Here is a 15707-nt window from a genome sequence, read left to right on the forward strand (position 1 = left end):
TATCTCAATCGTAATCTGGAACCGATGAAATCGGATATGGATGAAATCGTTTAGGGAGGGAATTGGGTTTTTGTTGGCGATGAAATAGGATAGAGATGAAATAGGATAGAGATGAAATCGAATAAGGATGAACGAGTTTATGGATGACTTTGATAGGTTGTATCATTAACAATAAATATTGTCTTTAAGAGTTTTAACCAAATATTTTATAAAATAATATAGATATCTTATGCATTTAAGATTGTTTTTAACAAGTCTGCTTTATAAAATAGTATAGATAACTTTTAAAACCAAGGAAAAATAATAATAATTATTAACAACATACCATAAGTGAAATCATATGTTAATCTAAACTTTATTATATTTTTATTTATTTTTTAAATAAAAAAGACGAGGTGCTTTCAAAGTTGGTTTTGTTGAAAAGAGATAAGGAGGTGGTGGGGAAACACGTGCCCTATCATCGCAAACCAATTTATAACCCTAAATCTCTTCTCGATCTGGTGAGACTCGCACCGCTGAAACCCTAGCCTCCACCCAACTCAACATCGAAAGAAACCCTAAATCGACTCTCTTTCGCCCCTTCCATGGCTAAGAAGCGAAAGTCCCGTGCTTCACAACCTTCGGTAGAAGAACCAGTACCTATGGAGGAGCCTCAAGAACAGATCAATGAAGCACAACAGGAACAGGAACAGGAGCAGGAACAGGAACATACCGCCAACGATGATGTCTTAGGGAAGGAGCTAGTGCAAGAAGGTGATGAAAACGCTCAAAATCTGGAGGAGAATAAAGAAAAGTATGAGCAAGAGGAGGAGGACGATGCTCAAGAAGAAGACGAAGAAGAAGAAAGCGAAGAAGAAACCACCGTAAACGAGGTCAAGGTTGAAGCGAACGGCGGCGGCGGAGGAGAAGAAACAGAGGATTTGGATGAAGAACCCGTAGAGAAGCTTCTTGAGCCGTTCTCCAAGGAACAGCTCCTCTTACTGCTCAAGGAGGCTGTTTCGAAGCACCCTGAATTTATCGAAAGCGTCCAGAAGATTGCCGATGCGGACCCTGCTCACAGGAAAATATTTGTGCATGGTCTAGGTTGGGATACCAACTCTGAGATCCTAACTAGCGAGTTTGGAAAGTACGGTGAGATTGAGGATTGCAAGGCTGTGGTGGACAAGGTCTCTGGAAAATCTAAAGGTTATGCGTTTATACTATTTAAGCACCGGGCCGGGGCTCAGAAAGCTTTGAAGGAACCTCAGAAGAAGATTGGGAACCGCATGACCTCATGTCAGCTGGCTTCTGCTGGGCCAATCCCTGCTCCTCCACCGACTGCACCTCCGGTGTCCGAATACACACAAAGGAAAATATTCGTGAGCAATGTGTCTGCGGAGATCGATCCTCAGAAGCTTTTGGAGTTCTTTTCAAAATTTGGGGAGATCGATGATGGGCCACTGGGATTAGATAAGCAGACTGGAAAGCCTAGAGGGTTTGCGCTCTTTGTGTATAAGAGTGTGGAAAGTGCAAAGAAAGCTCTGGAAGAGCCGCACAAGAATTTTGAAGGGCATACTTTGCATTGCCAGAAGGCCGTTGATGGTCCAAAGCCAAATAAACCTTACTTTCAACAACCACATCAGCATCACAACCAGCATCAACATCATAACCAGCATCAGCATCAACAGTATGGTGGTCATCATCACCCTTCAAAAAAGAGCAAGTATTCCAGCTCAGGAGGTGGTGCAGGACAAGGTCATTTGATGGCACCTTCGGGACCTTCGGTGGGTTACAACCCAGCCGTTCCTCCGGCATTGACCCCTGCTTTGGGACAGGCCTTGACTGCACTCCTTGCGACTCAGGGAGCAGGACTGGGGAATCTTTTAGGACTTGGTGGACCTGTGAACCCACAGGGAATGCCACCTGCGATGAACAATCCTGGGTATGGAAATCAGGCAGGTGCAAGCTATGGTGCGCAACCAGGGATGCAGGGTGGGTACCCCAACCCACAGGTTGGTCAAGGAGGCAATAGACCGCAGCAAGGTGGTGCATCTTACATGGGTCATGGTCACTAGGTGAGTAAAACACTGTTCTTTTACCAACTGATATGCTTGAAATTATGCTTTGTTTTGTGCAATTTGGCTGCATGTTACTTGGGTTGCTGATTAACCTGGCTTTAAAGGTATGACCCTTCCTGTGGATTATGCTTTTCACAAGTCACTTCCAAATAGAGGATGCTATGTGTTTGAGCTTTAGGGTGTTGACGTACAAATCACACCCTTAGGAATTCTCCATATTTGGTGAAAATTTTCTTCCCTCTCCTACTTTCTCTATTTTGGAGAATCTCTTAGAGCAAAAAACACTCGGATCTCCATTTTCTCCATTTTGGGGATGCTGTTTTGGATGCCCTTGTAGTTATATGTTGCATGACAATCCATCAAGGATTTTTTTAAATTAAGAAGATCGTGAAACCTAAAAAGTCCTTTACCAAAAGAGTGTTGTTTTATGGCAAAAAAATAAACCTGTTAGTTTGTTGTAAATGGTCATGATTAGGAGCATTTCACCAGGAGGGGTGTGTGTTCAACCAAAGTGTTCCACAAGTTTAGTATCAGCTTGGTTCCAGTTTAAAACTGTTTCTTACAGACCCCAGTCAACTGAATGCCTTGTTGATAAGCTACATAGTTTGAATGTTGGATTGGCTCTTTTATTTGGGTTCTCATTTGAGGCGGTAGGTACTCAGCTTTGCTACAATATTTTAATAGATTTATACACAATTTGCTCATGCCATCTGTTTAATTTTCAATTTTCTGCATATACAAGTGTTGACTTTAAGACCTCAAAACTTCAACCCTATATGTTCGACATCAAACTGTAAATATTTTGGAAAATGTTTACGAAAAAGAAAAGAAGCTCATTTGGTTCTTGACTTCTTGGTAATCAAACAAAGAACATTACTGAATATCATTGGGTCTGGGTTTGGGTTGATTTATTGGTTTCAACATTTTGAACTGTTTTTGGCACAACCCTATGTGTTGCCGATGACTGCGAATCACTGCAGGTATGTTCTTAATATCTGTGTAGTTCTTGCTGATGTGTATGCCTGCTAATCTATTTTTGTGATTGTGGGACAAACCTATTGATTTGATGAGTCAGCTGCTGCTGATTTAATGGTTGGAAAATAATTTTGTTCTTAATTATTAAATTCTAGACATATAAGAAAGAACAAAGATATATAATGCTACCATCTTCCTCTCTTTTCATAAATAAAACACTTCTCTTCACATTTCCACTTGCATCCTTTTGAGGTGAACATGTATACTTTGTCACACACGCACATAATTCCTTGTTTATGGTGCTTGGACTCCAGCAACTAAAAGTTCTTGTGGTCCCGCTTCATCATGTATGTATTTTTAAAAGCAGCATTCTTCCCATTTTGAGCTTTATTTTTTCTCTTTAACATGTTTTTCTAGCGTTTGATTGCCCAAGATTATCTGAAGATGCAATCATAAGGTTATTATTGAATTATACTTAAATCCTCTATTAGCATGGTTTCTTTGGGAATCAGCAATCCAGCATAAGTACATTTATTATTTTATTAGAATTGAACTGAGGTAGAAATGGTAATGCTCTCGAACAGTTTCTCATTTTGATCATTTGCAGTAACTTTTGATTTACGTTCCTTGATAATTAACAGGAGGAGCTAAAACAAGTTTGCTAAGTAGTTGTACATTACACTTATTCATGCTTCACCTTATTGTTCATTTAGTTCTCTTCCAAGATGTATGTGTGTTTGCTCTTTGTATATATGTATGCATATGCACCTGTCTGTATCTATCTAGTTATATACATATATATATATATATATGCGTATATATGCGTATATATGTATATGCAGTGGTTTTCCTCCCCTATGATGGTCGGGGGACCGGTATGGTGGGATCCCTCCAGAGGGTGGCATATTAATATATATTTGGATGGCAAACTTCCGGTGTAGGTCATCTTGGCATTTTCATAAATGTTTTGTGCGAGGTTATTTCTTTCATATCTCTCCTGTTTTAGATATGTATATGTGATTTAAGACCATAATCATTGTTAAAATACCCCTCTAAGCATGGCTAAGATATCCATTGCCCATTGCCCATTAGTTGCCCATGAGTTGAAATATTATGCACACTTCTTTATCAGTCTCTTGATTTTGATATACATGTAGGTATGTGAGTGATTTAAGAACATAATCATTGTTAAGATATTCATACATCTATTGGTATGAAGTATACAATTATGTGTATGGTACTATGGTGTTCTCATATACCATGCAAGTCCTTGAAGTATATTCTTTTGTTTTCACCTACGTATTTGAACATTTGTTTGGGATACAATCTGTTAGCAACTTATATTATCTTTGAAGAATGTTTCCTAATTCTTTACATGAATTTTTGGTTAAGTCTAGTATATGTATCAAAGTTGTTCTTTAAACTCATGAACTTTATGATTTTTTCAGTTTCAGTTGACAAACTGTTTTCAGCTGGGAACCTTGCTTTTGAAATCAAGTTTTTATAATATACATTTTATTGTGCAGATTTCATCATGTTTTTGTTTTGGACTCCCGCTGATTCTTCTCAAGTTCCGGCAAGTTATGCAAATGACGTCTTTATTATATGTAGCAAAAAGTAACCATTTGCTTAAAGAGCAGAATCGCAAACCTGTATTTCCTTATTTTCAGTTACCTGGTTTTATGAACTATTTTGAAACAATGTAGTATTTTGGTTTTATTATGCTTCTAAAAATGTTGAAGGAGCTGGTCGACGTTGCTATGATGACACCATAACTCTGATAATTGAAGTTTAATGCACTTATGATGTACTTTTCATGCCTTTTTCGTTTCGTTTAGAAATTTTATTGCTATGCCATTAGTTCACTATGATGACTTCATTGCCAATGCTATTATGTTATGTTTTACTTTTATCAGCTAGCATTTTTTATTCTTTTGTTGAAAGTCTTGTAGCTCCCATTCGTTGTTCGGTCAGTGGCAATGCTCATGAATGTCCTTCGCCAGTGGCTGTTTCAGGTATTTTCCAAGTTATATGGCATCATCCCCTGTCCTGCAGTTGTGGGTTCCTTTTGGGGGAATTTGTGATTCAATTCAAGCTATTACACTTCACACTTATTTCATAATTTTTTTCAAAAAGTCACAGTTAGGATTCAATGGTGTTTTTGAAAGGATGATGGTTTCTTGATGGTGTGAAGTGATTGGGTTGAGTCGTTTTATTTCAGTTCAAAAGTTTATTTCAAACATTACATGATACAAAAACTCACTGGCCTCTAGTTGTTAAATGACAGTTTTTTTTCAGGTTTTGATTAGTCTAGTCCTTTGCTATATGTTCTCCATGATGAATTTTACCAAACCGTCGCACTTGGTTTGAATGTATTAACCAACCATTGTGCTTTAAAAAATGCAAAAAGAGCACATTTTTGTTGGCATTAAAATCCATGAAAATAAATGGAAGTTGATTAGTATGATGGAAGTTGATTAGCATGATGGTCATTTTTATGCATCCTTATCAACTACAATGCTTTTGTTAGATATTTTATTAGCATAGGTCATAATGGTTGGTTAACTTGTCCAAGTTAAGTACAATGGTTAGGAAGGCTATTCGCTCACGGACTTTGTTTTTCTACTTATTCAAGAGTGGTCGTCATTGAATGACCAAAATCTGGATTTCAAATACGATACAAATTTAAATAGATTCTTCATAAAAACATCCTAGTTTTCTATCTGGACATGGGGTGTTCATGTAAAACATCCTCTCTACTCTTGGGTGTAGAGGACAGAACTGCGTATGTTTCACCCACAGACATACCTACAGGATCATGCCTATTTCTGGATAGGGATTTCATTAGAATCTGTTTGTGTTTGAGGGTTGCTGTTGGTGAAACCCAGGAACATGAACAAGAACCGGAGAGTGGGGAATCATCTATGAATGGCTAATCATGCTATGGAGCCTGGAGGGGTACATACATAATTTAGTGTTACTGGTGCATTATGAAGACTGTAGAGGTCCATCAGAAAGAGGTATGTTGCAACATAATCAACTTAACTTGCATGTTTCTGTAGTTGTGTTGCCAAAAATTTGCTGACCTGTTTTTGACTCGAGTCTCTTCAAACTATGGGCATAATGTTACGTTTGGAGAGGGTTGGACCATTCAACCACCAAAGCCGTTTTATCCTAAAAAGTTGCTAGCGGTTGTTTCTGGGTATAAGATCAAAGTAAAGTAGCGATTGAAAATGATTTTAATGGGCTTGGATTTCAGCTCTTAAGTTTTGATTTAGGTTTTGAGCTTTTTGCATTTTGGTTTAAATTTTCTCGGTGTTGGTGTTAATGCGGCGTTGTGGCTGGCAATGATGGAGGATATGAAGATTATGAGAGGTGAAACTGATTAGAGTTAATATTTTAGCAGGCAATGAGGGTTGGTTATAAGAACTTGGGTTTGCTCTTAAGTCATCACTGTTGTAACTTCTCTTGGGGCCATTTAAAGGTTTGTCCATATCTATGTTAGTATTAGGATGTTAGGGAGTTTACGGTGTTAGACGGCCGAGATAGTTGGTTATCTGACTAAGTAGACGGTTTGGTATTGGGTATATATATATATATATATATATATAGACTTGGGATCAAGTGAGACGAAGGGTTTTTCGTGAGACCCATATATATATATATATATATAGAGAGAGAGAGAGAGAGAGAGAGAGGGTTGGGTTCATGTGAGACCAAGGGTTTTTCGTGAGACCTGTAAGACCAATTTATGTTCATTGATCAACTTTATAAGCTAATGATCTAATGGTCTAAAGTTGCACAGTGACAATTTTGTGATTATGAATGTTCAAATTGTAGATTTAATCCAATGGTTGAGAATTGGTCTTATGGGTCTTACGAAAAATCTTTGGTCTTACATGATCCCAAGTAATATATATATATANGAATTGGTCTTATGGGTCTTACGAAAAATCTTTGGTCTTACATGATCCCAAGTAATATATATATATATATATATATATATATATATATATATATATAAAAGAAAGATACAAGATGTATGCCTTGGTTTAATATTTATGATAAATTGCATTAAAATTCATCATTTTTTTGGAATTGGGTACCATAATCAGAACGTTTCCATTTTGGAGAACTAAAATGGATATGTTTAGTGTTGAAACACGGTGTTCTAAAGTGAATGTTTTGATTGATGGTTTTTTTAAATATGAATGAAACTAAAGCTGGTGTAGGTTTTCAAAATTATTATTATTTATATATTTGTTTGCTTTTATGTGAATAATGTTTTTTCAATTTTAGATTTTCTGGACATTTTTATAAGAATATTGAGTAGTAATACCCTGGTTATGTTCATGATGTTTTAACATTGTGAGATCAAGTCCAATACATTCGAGTGTAGCAACTTATTGGAATTGGTAAGAAGAAATGAGGTTTGAACATGAGATCTCATAATTATCGATCCATGGGGCTGAACAGGTGATCACGTAATCGAAAAGGAAGATATGAAGAAAGCGTGTAGGCAAAGATTGTGGTTCTCACAGAAAGTAACCGACGAGATGATGTGTGAATAAATAATGTACCATGTATGAGAAAGGCCACTAAAGTTGGTTTAGTAGGTCGATGATAGGGAATGTAAAAGCTTAACTTGCATGCGTTAATAATATCGTCATTTTCGATACCGGATCATAAGATAAATTAAGACGATGCTAGATAAAATAATTTCTTCCTACTTCTAGGTTATTAATGTAATATAATTACCAAAATTAATCACCAGAACAATAACTTCTTTGATTAAACAATCTAAGGGGCCGTTTATCAAACGTTTACCCGGATAAGTGCTTATAAAAATCACATTACCTTATCGGATGAATATGGTAAGGACCAAGAATCTTACACGGTAAGAGTCAGACAAGGACCAAGAGTCTTACCCGGTAAGTGAGGACGACGACTCTTACTACGGTAAGTGTTTACGGGGTAAATTGTTGCATATGATCCCGTTTTTGTGGACTAAAATCTTATCCGGTAAGTAAATGATAATATTAAATTTTATCGGTAAGCGCTTATTGGGTAAATGTTTGGTAAACGGCCCCTAAGATGCCATAAGCATCCTGAAGGAAATTTATGTGTTCAGAGAATTAAAACGGCCGGTGATTAATGGAATTCCTTGTGGGTTCTATTGGCCGAGGATTCCCAAACATATTGTTAGGTTTTATATTATAAAATAATGACTGTTGTTTCATGATGTGATTATTTTCAATGTACAATGATGCTAACTTTTTACGTGCACTTAGAACTCGGGAAGTTTTAACCCAACAATTCAAAATAATCAACCTTTTCCGTTAAACAAAAAAACGAAAGGTTAAATAGTTGATCATGTATATGGTTAAGAAAATCTCATACGATACCTCCTACCATGAGCGATTATGTGCCATTCTAGACTTCTTTTTTTCCTCTTTTTTTGTTACATCTCTTACAAAAACCCGCCTTTTTATTTTGTATGTGTGTAAATCTATACCCGCAGCCTTCATCTTTGATCAAGATCATATGAAGATTGATCGGAACCATCAAGACTACCTATGAGACACTACAGTTTTTGTCTTGATGAAGAAAATGTCGGACCTTCATAGAAAAAACATTGAACCTTAACATGAGAAACGCAACAAACGTTTACTGGAAAAAAAAAAAAAGCATCAAACTTTTACAGGAAGTGATAACTCCCATTTTGAGTGTTATTTACACATCATTTGTGTGAGTTCTCTTTCTTTTTAGTTGTGTTTCCTCTTTATGTGTTCACGTTTCTTATTTTTACTATTTTATTTTCATTTGGAGCTGTTGAAGATATTTTATAGTTATACACATCATTTTTGGGTTAAATTTTGGACTGCGAAATGTGCAGACTGTGTTGCCACTGTGGTGGACGATGTAAATTTGAGAACACTAAAAATATTATTTTTGCATGCATTCTTTTGCTTATTTCAGATGCAAAAATATGGTATCATTAAGGTTGCATTTGGTATATGAGACAAGACACGACGAAACACAATGTCCCACATTTGGTGCGACACGGGACATGGACAAGAACTAGGACAAGATGTGACAACGTGGGACAAAAAAGTTTTCTTGTTCCATCAAAATAGATGAAACAAGATGTGACAAGAATGAGACAAAAACTAAAGTATTACCAATCTATCCTCGTTTGATATATAACATTAATATGATATTTGTTTTAGTGGTCACCACCGCTAGTCGTGGTTGTTGGTGTCCCCCACCTCTTCCATTACAATGATCTCCGCTATCATTTGCATAACCACGTCGACACCACCACCGTCCATCGCCGCCTCCACAACCATTGCCACCATTATCACCATTGGCCACCTCTACCTCCTTCTCTACTACAACAACCTCCTTAACCACCTATCCAACCACCATCCGTTCATAGCCACCATCACTACCACTGGGGCCACCTCACCTCCACCATAACCACCACCACCACTGCCTACTGGGATACACGAGCCATACACTCAGCGAAATTATCTGTATCCTTCCAAGAATCCATACGAAACGGGGTAGGATGGGTGTTTCAAAATTTTACTAGTACGAGCAACAACCTTTGATGTCTTATATGAATAGGAGTCGTTGATGACCTTTTTAGCTATCATTGAGTCTTGATTAGACTTAACACTTGTTGTAGACTGTCTTGTTATCATTGAATGTCCGCTTCAGATCACGAATATATTGTCTCTATCTTCAACTCTATCTTCGACATCGCTGACGGTTTCTTTGGTGTGAGTTTTGTTTTTGAGAAATACTTGTTCTAGGAATGTTTACAATACATGTTCAGTGATCATTGTACAGACTCGGAGATGATCCTTGAAATTGAACATAAACAAAACAAAGTATTTTTCACTAAATATAGAGGGTAATCATCAAATCAATAAGAAAGTTTGGATCAACAATAGTTACCACATCCATCGCAAGTTCCTATTGCAATATAAACTGTGTATGCATAATCCAATATAAATATAAAAGTTTATTTACTTGTTAACTTGTAAAGTAAAAACATCAAAAGCTTAAACATATTTACCACATCCATCAAAGAGTACTGATGCGTCATAAACTGTGTACACATAATTTAATAAAAATAAAAAAGTTAATTTACTTGTTAACTTGTAAAGTAGAAACATCAAAATCTTAAACATATTTACCAGCATCCATTGAAGAGTACTGTTGCGACATAAACTGCGTATGCACAATCAAATATAAATATAAAAGTTTATTTACTTGTTAACCTGTAAAGTAAAAACATCAAAAGCTCAAACATATTTACCGCATCACCTTGCCAATGGTTGTATAGTGTCATGTCGGTACTAGTTTTGGCACATTCTTTTCCATCTTATTAAGCCTTGCGTCGAGAAACCCATATTTTTTTTCGTTTATAAGGCCCATCATTGATGCAAAATTTTCATCGACCCCAAGACTCCACTGGCTAAGTTCAACATGCCATTGCGGAATGTCGGTATATGTCGCATATGAATGTTGCTGATGTGGCTCATACCGTGGAGGTTGTGACGTGTGAGCTGCAAATAATTGACACGGTTCAGATGGTGAGACGTTGTCGTCATCATAGTCATCATCTTCGTCACCAATGCCATGATCTAGGTTCGGTTATCCATTATGGTTCACCAAAAAGGCCATGCTTCCAATCCACCAGTGGACCGACTCCTCCAAAGGTGTCATCACCAACGAGGTCAGGAATCGAAACGCGTTCTAAAAATCTATAAATCAATATAATGTTTTTTATTTTACCATAAATATTTAATTAAACCTAGTAAATTTGAATTTATAGTAAATGAAACTGTACCTTGTCAAATTTGCCGAATTCGTAACACTCTTCCCACTTGATGTTTTCAACTGTTTCCATCCAATAGCCCTTGGGATTGACGGATTATAACGAAAATACTTTTAACCACGGGGAAAAGTCTCCAAAATTCAAATCTGATATGTTACAAAAAAAACATTGTGAAAACATGTCAATTAATTCGTAAATAACATCTTATACAACAAATAAACAACAATAACCGACCTTGAAGGTGTATACGAAACCATACAATGTGTATCTGTTGTAATTTGTCTGCTTGCAACGCTCAAATGCATTTTTCAACTGCTTATATGTAAGACATCATATATATAAGCCCCATGGGTATATTGGTTTCGGGCATCCAAATCTTCAACTAGATGTAAAGTCTAGTGTTCGACATTGTAGTTTTTTTTCGTCCTAGAAATACCGTATGAAACATGATTATGAGGCACACACGTACTGCATCATCGTCTGATATGTCTTGATTGTTTAAGTCGGTCAATTTATTTCTAAAATGACCGACTTTAATATAAGCATGTTTGGTCATTTTACCAAACAATCTTGTATTAATTGAAGGAGTGGTACAATGTGGTGGGTGAAACTCTGCCCCAAATCTAAAACTCGTGATCAAACATAACTCGTCTGCTAAAACGTAAATGGAACCCTCTAACACGATAATAGATTTCTTCGGATTAAGAAGTGAAAGAGCAGTCCTTACATTGCACCATCCAATTAATTAAGAAAGGTCTCCTCTAGAGTTTTTATACAAAAATCGCTCTAAATAAGACAAAATACCAATCAAAATCGCCCTCATGTCTAGTCACGTCGTCATTGAGTTATCAAATCAACCAAAAAGTTATGTCATAAATTGTCTTCTCTAAAAAAACAAAATAGAAGTCAAAATCATCCCTCGAAGACGATTCACATGAGAACTATTAGACTACTCACATTGAAAATACATCTCAATCTATTTGGGAATAAGACAAAAGACATTAATAAAAAAATACAATCTAATCGAACAATGTTTTCCATGTTGCAAACCAATATTGCAACATTAATATTATAATAATAATAATAATAGATTTTTAGGATAATAGAATATACATGTATCAAATTCTAATTGGTTGGTTTTAGATTTTATTAGGATAAAACTTATTTGATTAAACATAAAACTTTAATAAAACAGGTTAAAAATTAAAAAATATATCAAAATTCATATTTTTCAACTCCCTACAAGTAGAGACCAATATTGACACATTTTCAACACACTAATCTTTCTCTTCATTTCAATACTCTCATCATCTTGTAAATTTCAAAAATCGTAATATTTTCAAGTTTCTACTACGGATCTAAACCAGTTAAAAAATTATTTAACTCGCAACATCCTGATAACTCTCAATATATTCGAAACACATAATTTGAAAACTCCAAGTTTCCTCATCATGATAATCAAGTTCTTATCCCTGAAAATGTCCAAACCTTGCAAAAGGCCCCAAGAGTCGACCATCCATCGGACACTAAAGAAGATATGGCTTTAATGTCAGCATGGGTCTTTGTTAGCGAAGAAGCTATCGTGGAAATAATCAAAAGAAAGGAGTGTTTTTTCCATGAGTGAAAAAAAAAATACTATGATGCAACTCACGAAGAAAATCCATAAGGAATGTGCATCAGGAATGAAAATCAATGAAAGGTTATTGGTCTCGACTTAACGAAAATGTAAACAAGTGGATTGCTACGTACAAAGAAGCATATCATCAAAAAAGAAGTGGAATGAGTATGACAGATGTTAAGAAAGAAGCTCATGCAATTTATGAGGCAGATGGGAAAAAGTTTTTGGACTTGCTATGTACAGTTAGATCGTGACACGACACTTTCTTGTTCAGAATATGAAATGGGTGTTGAAGAAAGTGGTGGAAATATAAAAATATCAAGAACTACAGAAAAAGAAACCGACCAAGAATCTCCAATCGTTGGTGGTTCAACAATTCAGCATCCTACGTGTAGAGATGCAGGAAAAAAACTGGAAAAAGTAAGGCATCAAAATTTTATTCAACTTCTAGTGACTTTTATGCAAAACTTCGTGTAACGACGATTACAATAAACAATGAAGTTGAACTCATTACAAAGAAAAATTTGAAGTCGAGCAACACCACAAAAAATCTACTTATACTGATGGCGAAAGAACATATGTCACAAGGAGAAGAATCACTGAAAGAACGTCTCTTGGCAATGTTGTATGGATAGTGATATTATGTCTTACTAATTTAGTTTCTCATGTATCTGTTTTCAATTTACGTATTATGTATTAGTAATTTAGTATTATGTGGATTTTATTTGTGGTTTACATATCATGTATTAGTAATTTATGTTAAATGAATGGTTATGCTTGCTTTGGAAGTTAGTTAAAGTTCATATGTCATTGTCTCCTCATTATGTGTTGTCTCTTTCACTAAAGTTCATATGCCATTGTCTCCTCATTATGCGTTGTCTCTATCAAATCAAAGTTCGCATGCCATTGTCCCCCAATGATGATTCAAAAATTTCCTTATATATTTGTTGTTTTTTTAACAAATACTAATTCATACAACTTTCCTTAAACACCCTCAAGCATCCTACTAAATGTCTCTTAATGAAAACTATTCACCAGAGCCAGTTGACGAATTTGATGAATGACAATAACGAGTTGTTGAACAAAACCAACAACTTGATCGCATGGTCAAGGATATGGTTATAAACTCATACAATATGTTCATAGAAGATCAACCTCTAAAAGCAAGAAGAATGTATCGTGACAGGCAACTTGAGATGGGTGAAATGCGCTTGATGGAAGACTATTTTGTCGATAATCCGACATATGATGATTTTATCTTTCGGAGAAGATTTCGAATGTGAAGACCATTATTTCATCATATAATGGATGTTGTTACTGCTAATGACGTATATTTTCAACAAGGACCTAATGCAACGGGTAGACAAAGTCTTTCACCATTGCAAAAATCTACTTGATCCATGAGGGTGTTGACATATAGGACATCAGTTGATGCGGTTGACGAATATTTGAGAAAGAGTGGATCCAAGGAAGCGCTCATCAACTTCGTAAATAGTGTCATCTCATGTTTTGGTGACGAGTACCTCAGAAAGCCTACCAAAGATGATTTGACAAGACTACTCTATGTTGGCAATCAACATGGATTCTCGGGTTTGATAGGTAGTACTTACTGCATGCATTAGCAATGGAAAATTTGGCTGAGCGCATGGGCTGAACAATATGCTCGAAGAAGTGGAAAACCAACAATCATTTTGGAGACCATTGCATCATTTGATTTATGGATATGCATGCTTTCTTTGGAACACCAGGTTCGCTAAATGATGTTAATGTACTCCACTAATCTCCTATTTTTGATGATGAATTGGCAGGTCGAGTACCAAAAGTTACTTATGTCATGAATGGTGGCGAAAATGATAGGGTATATTATCTCACTGATGGCATATATCATGCATGTGCTACATTTGTCAAGTCAATTACATCTCCCTAAATTCGAAAACATAAGTTATTTTGTTGAACATCAAGATTCTGTCAGAAAGATATTAAACAAGCATTTGGATTTCTATAAGCTTGTTTCACATTTCTTTGATACCCATTTCTTGTTTGGGACAAACATAACATGGGACAAAGTTATCAGGAGCATCTTTATGATAATGAAACCAACCAGCAAAAAGCATTCGTTACGTGCGACTATCTCCACTATAGAAAGAATACAAATATTGTTTCCCTATATCCCAATTGGTCAAATTTGAAGCAATTCATTATGTATGGATGATGAGATTTCACTGATACAGAGCAAAACCTTTGATATAAATTAATACAAAGATAAAACACACCGAAAAACAATGTCAAGAACTTTCTTTCTCGGGGAAAAACATGAAAAAAGGTTGGGAACGGATTCACTGTTGTGTGGATGACCAGCAATACGGGCCATGGGACATTCTCAAGTAGACAGTTTTTATGGGGCGTAGAACCTGAGTGATCTACCCATGACCAAGATGAATATTCCCATTCATAGATCCGAGATCTACGACCTCGCTCGTGAAGTAAATCATCTCACCTATAGTCCAACCAATTAGAATAGATATGTTTTGGATCCAATCCATAGGAATCAGGAGAAATCATGAAAAAAAGGCTCTGGGTATGATCCCTTCGTCACCCCAAAATGGCACACTTGGAGAGCGCAGTACAACAGAAAGCTGCATGTTGCGTTCGGGTATGCACAACATGATAGTTGAAGACGAACGAGATACATACCTCCACTATTATGATCCTACTGAATTTCTTAATGACATTCCCACGAATCAACACAGAAGATGAGTCAACCGTCTCAATCTGCACTGAACTGATTGCAAACCTATCAAGTTATATGAATACTAGGGAACAACTTTGCAACAAGGAAACTCATAACGCTCTAAAAAATGATTTGATTGAGCATATATGACAAAAATTCGGTCCTGATAATTAACTATGTTATTTACGTCTTTTAGATATGTAATTCCGTACTTCTTTCTGTAGTTTGTTTTATTTACTTTTAGTTGTAAGTTCTTTATAATTATATATTAAAATATGAAATTGTTTTTATATATTTTTTATTTAAAATTAATATATACCTGGGTAAAATAATAAATATATAATTTTTAGAAAATAATTTTTGATATTGGACTGGATTATGAATAAAGTATAAAAAAAGTTAGATTGGATTAGAGTTGAAGATTGGCAGGTGGAAGAGAGATTTTTTTTAAATAAAGATTGAATTGAAAGAGATTGT

The 15707-nt window shown here is 35.8% G+C and overlaps 1 protein-coding gene across 3 annotated transcripts; it reads left to right on the top strand.

Annotated features, from left to right (window-relative positions):
• Nucleotides 1-468: 468 nt before the first annotated feature.
• On the top strand, nt 469-7827 carry LOC112503064 (UBP1-associated protein 2A-like). Of its 3 annotated transcripts, none has more exons than XR_003067833.1 (4): nt 469-2054; nt 4977-5047; nt 5921-6052; nt 7509-7827. XR_003067833.1 is itself a non-coding variant. In XM_025107130.1 (2 exons), the coding sequence occupies exon 1, from the start codon at nt 585-587 to the stop codon at nt 2052-2054; it is 1470 nt and encodes a 489-aa protein (XP_024962898.1). In that variant the 5' UTR covers nt 469-584; the 3' UTR covers nt 4559-4854. The 3 variants fall into 3 exon arrangements, 1 of the variants encoding a protein (XP_024962898.1); XR_003067834.1 differs by having other exon boundaries at nt 4985-5047; XM_025107130.1 differs by lacking the exons at nt 4977-5047; nt 5921-6052; nt 7509-7827 and adding an exon at nt 4559-4854.
• Nucleotides 7828-15707: the final 7880 nt, after the last annotated feature.

This window comes from Cynara cardunculus, unplaced genomic scaffold (assembly GCF_001531365.2).
Source record: "Cynara cardunculus var. scolymus isolate 2C unplaced genomic scaffold, CcrdV1 Un_Scaffold_2476, whole genome shotgun sequence".
Taxonomy (NCBI): domain Eukaryota; kingdom Viridiplantae; phylum Streptophyta; class Magnoliopsida; order Asterales; family Asteraceae; genus Cynara; species Cynara cardunculus.

Excerpts from the sequence above, each read along its gene's own strand:
- LOC112503064 (XM_025107130.1), top strand. The coding sequence starts at position 585 with ATGGCTAAGAAGCGAAAGTCCCGTGCTTCACAACCTTCGGTAGAAGAA.